Genomic DNA, 3,468 nt, shown 5'->3' on the forward strand with positions numbered 1-3,468 from the left:
TGTCTGTGTGTGCGTCTGTCTGTGTGTGCGTCTGTCTGTGTGTGCGTCTGTCTGTGTGTGCGTCTGTCTGTGTGTGCGTCTGTCTGTGTGTGCGTCTGTCTGTGTGTGCGTCTGTCTGTGTGTGCGTCTGTCTGTGTGTGCGTCTGTCTGTGTGTGCGTCTGTCTGTGTGTGCGTCTGTCTGTGTGTGCGTCTGTCTGTGTGTGCGTCTGTCTGTGTGTGCGTCTGTCTGTGTGTGCGTCTGTCTGTGTGTGCGTCTGTCTGTGTGTGCGTCTGTCTGTGTGTGCGTCTGTCTGTGTGTGCGTCTGTCTGTGTGTGCGTCTGTCTGTGTGTGCGTCTGTCTGTGTGTGCGTGTGTCTCTGTGTGTCTGTGTCTCTGTGTCTGTCTGTCTGTGTCTGTGTGTCTGTGTCTGTGTGTCTGTCTGTGTGTCTGTCTGTGTGTCTGTCTGTGTGTCTGTCTGTGTGTGTGTTTCTGTGTGTGTGTCTGTCTGTGTGTGTGTGTGTCTGTCTGTGTGTGTGTCTGTGTCTGTCTGTGTGTGTCTGTGTCTGTCTGTGTGTCTCTGTGTGTCTGTCTGTGTGTCTCTGTGTGTCTCTGTGTGTCTGTGTCTGTGTCTGTCTGTGTGTCTCTGTGTGTCTGTGTGTGTCTGTCTGTCTGTGTCTGTCTGTCTGTGTCTGTGTTGTGTGTGTGTGTGTATACTGTATATATGTGACCCTGGAGCACAAAACCAGTCATAAGGGTCAATTTTTCGAAATTGAGATTTATGCATCATCTGAAAGCTGAATAAATAGCTTTCCATTGATGTATGGTTTGTTAGGATCGGACAATATTTGAAAATCTGGAATCTGAGGGTGCAAAAAAATCTAAATATTGAGAAAATCATCTTTAAAGTTGTCCAAATGAAGTTCTTAGCAATGCATATTACTAATCAAACATTAAGTTTTGATATATTTACGGTAGGACATTTACAAAATATCTTCATGGAACATGATCTTTACTTAATATCCTAATGATTTTTGGCGTAAAAGAGAATTGTGTAATTGTGACCCATACAATGTATTGTTGGCTGTGCTGCTTGGGACTGGTATGCCGTTGGGCTGCTGGTTAATATATAATGCTATAACCTCCAGCTCAGTGGCGTGTCTTCAGTAATCATCACTGGGCTGCTTGTCAGACATCCACATCAAGTATTGCACCTTTAAATGAATTAATTAGCAGCCCAATGGGATACGGTTTTAGTTTTCCAGCTGTTGCAAGTACTATCTTTAACGATGTGTAACGGAAACGCTCCAGATGCAAACACAGATAAATAATGGTTGCTGTTGTTTAATAGTCTTTTTGTTTGTTGGTAAAAATCATAGAAGTTTTAAGTTAACAAAGCTCAGTGTCATAAAGAACGACGAGTCTGATCTAATGATAATTTTTTTAAATTTCAGGATTGGAGAGAATGAAACTCTAGCCACTTTAGATAGCTTGTGTTTGATCGCGTGTGCCATGTTCAGCGCAGTTAAAGAAAGCACACGGAGAGAAAGAGGTTTGTGTGCACTGCACAGTTCAGACACAGACAGGTCTTCTGATGCGCTGTGTGTTGTGCTGCAGCTTGCAGATGTCTGAGGACGTCTATGAGAAGTTCCTGGCTCCAGAAGAGCCGTGTCCGCTGCTGTCTCGGAGAGGGAACCTCAGTGAAGATGCTACGCTGGACGTCAGTGACTTCGGCTGTCAGCTGTCCTCGTGTCACCGCACAGACCCGCTCCACCGCTTCCACAGCAGCAGGTCAGTGAGCCACGCTCTGGCACAGTCCGTCACAAGCAGCTAATGTGCAAAAACCTTTACGTTCTCTATTAAAAGACCATCAGAATGATGCATGATTTGTTGGAATCGGATGAAAATGACTGAGCTACACCTGTCTGAAGTAAATTTAGAGAAAAACTGATTTAAGGTTCCAAAGCAAAATCACAGATGCAAAAACCAAACATGTTAGAAAGAAACAAGTGTGTTACCTACTTTTTTCATTTTACCTCCAATCATAAGCATTCAAGTAAGAAAAACAAATAGTAAAATGTAAAAATAACTTAAGTGTGTTCATTAAAAATAAATAGATTATTAAAACTACAAAAGCAGTTCAGTCAAGCAGCGAGAGATTCCCTCTTTTCTTTTATTGTTAGATTAACATTAATGAGACAGACGGACTGTATTAAGAGGATCTAATATGTTACACATCTGATGTTTTCCCCAAACGTTCACTTAACATATAACAGATTATGTTTGCATAAATCCTTAAATATGTTTAGCCTGCTGTAAGTCTGTGTGTATCAGGAGCGAGTGCTTAATGTGTGCGCTTCGGATGACAGTCAGTGTGGGGAGCAAGTGGAGAAAAGGTACTCCTCCCCAAAAACGTCATCATAAAGATACTTTTAGATGTTTAATTTCTATTTGGAGCTCTGGGATCGCTAGACGAGGGCTTTCTGAAAATCTCAGATTCGACCCAAATCGATATTTCTCGTTTTTTTTTGCTCAAAATGACCCCGTGCGCACTCACACTTGGTCAGTGATCTCTGTGTGTGTGTGTGTGTGTGTGTGTGTGTGTGTGTGATGTTTGCATGAATCCTTAAATATGTTTAGCCTGCTGTAAGTCTGTGTGTATCAGGAGCGAGTGCTTAATGTGTGCGCTTCGGATGACAGTCAGTGTGGGGAGCAAGTGGAGAAAAGGTACTCCTCCCCAAAAACGTCATCATAAAGATACTTTTAGATGTTTAATTTCTATTTGGAGCTCTGGGATCGCTAGACGAGGGCTTTCTGAAAATCTCAGATTCGACCCAAATCGATATTTCTCGTTTTTTTTTGCTCAAAATGACCCCGTGCGCACTCACACTCGTTCTGTTCTGTTGGTCAGTGATCTGTGTGTGTGTGTGTGCAGGTGGCACCTGACCTCCTGCGGCACCAGCGTGGCCAGCTCGGACTGCAGCGAGGAGCTCTTCTCCTCCGTGTCTGTGTGTGATCAGGACGACTGCTACTCGCTGCTGGACGAGCAGGAGCTGGCCTCCTTTGAGCTGTTCCCCGAGGGCAGCGTGTGCAGCGACGTGTCCTCCTCCATCAGCACTTACTGGGACTGGTCCGACAGCGAGTTCGAGTGGCAGGTGAGTCGTTTCTGCGCTCGCTGAGCTACAGCTGTGTGATGGACTGATGATAAATCATGACCAAACTCCCCACGGTTAGCATCACCGTTTCATATTTTAATGATCACTAAAACCGTATTCAAACAACTGAGGATAAATGAATACAGTCCAGCATACAGCAGGGTTTTACAGGTGCACACAGCAGCAGAGTAGTTTGGATTTGTGTGAAAACAGTGGAAAAGCTGGGAGGGTTTAAAGAGTGCTGAGGGAATTATACAAATGAATATATGAATGAATTAACTATATGAATGCACCTCTGAAGATTCATTTTGTTTTCATCTTCGCTCCATGTAACAG

The 3,468-nt window shown here is 44.0% G+C and overlaps 1 protein-coding gene across 1 annotated transcript in view; it reads left to right on the plus strand.

The window, feature by feature from the left end:
• The window catches only part of LOC107571366 (protein FAM199X-like), a 4,605-nt gene extending 1,449 nt beyond the window's left edge, over positions 1-3,156 (plus strand). The window contains exons 2-3 of the mRNA XM_016257686.1: positions 1,595-1,768; positions 2,913-3,156. Coding sequence (XP_016113172.1) covers positions 1,602-1,768; positions 2,913-3,156 — 411 coding nt within the window. The 5' untranslated portion in view covers positions 1,595-1,601. The remainder of the gene's footprint in view (positions 1-1,594; positions 1,769-2,912) is intronic.
• The last annotated feature ends 312 nt before the right edge of the window (positions 3,157-3,468 follow it).

The sequence above is a fragment of the Sinocyclocheilus grahami genome, unplaced genomic scaffold, assembly GCF_001515645.1.
Source record: "Sinocyclocheilus grahami isolate Dianchi unplaced genomic scaffold, SAMN03320097.WGS_v1.1 scaffold1586.1, whole genome shotgun sequence".
Taxonomy (NCBI): Eukaryota; Metazoa; Chordata; class Actinopteri; order Cypriniformes; family Cyprinidae; genus Sinocyclocheilus; species Sinocyclocheilus grahami.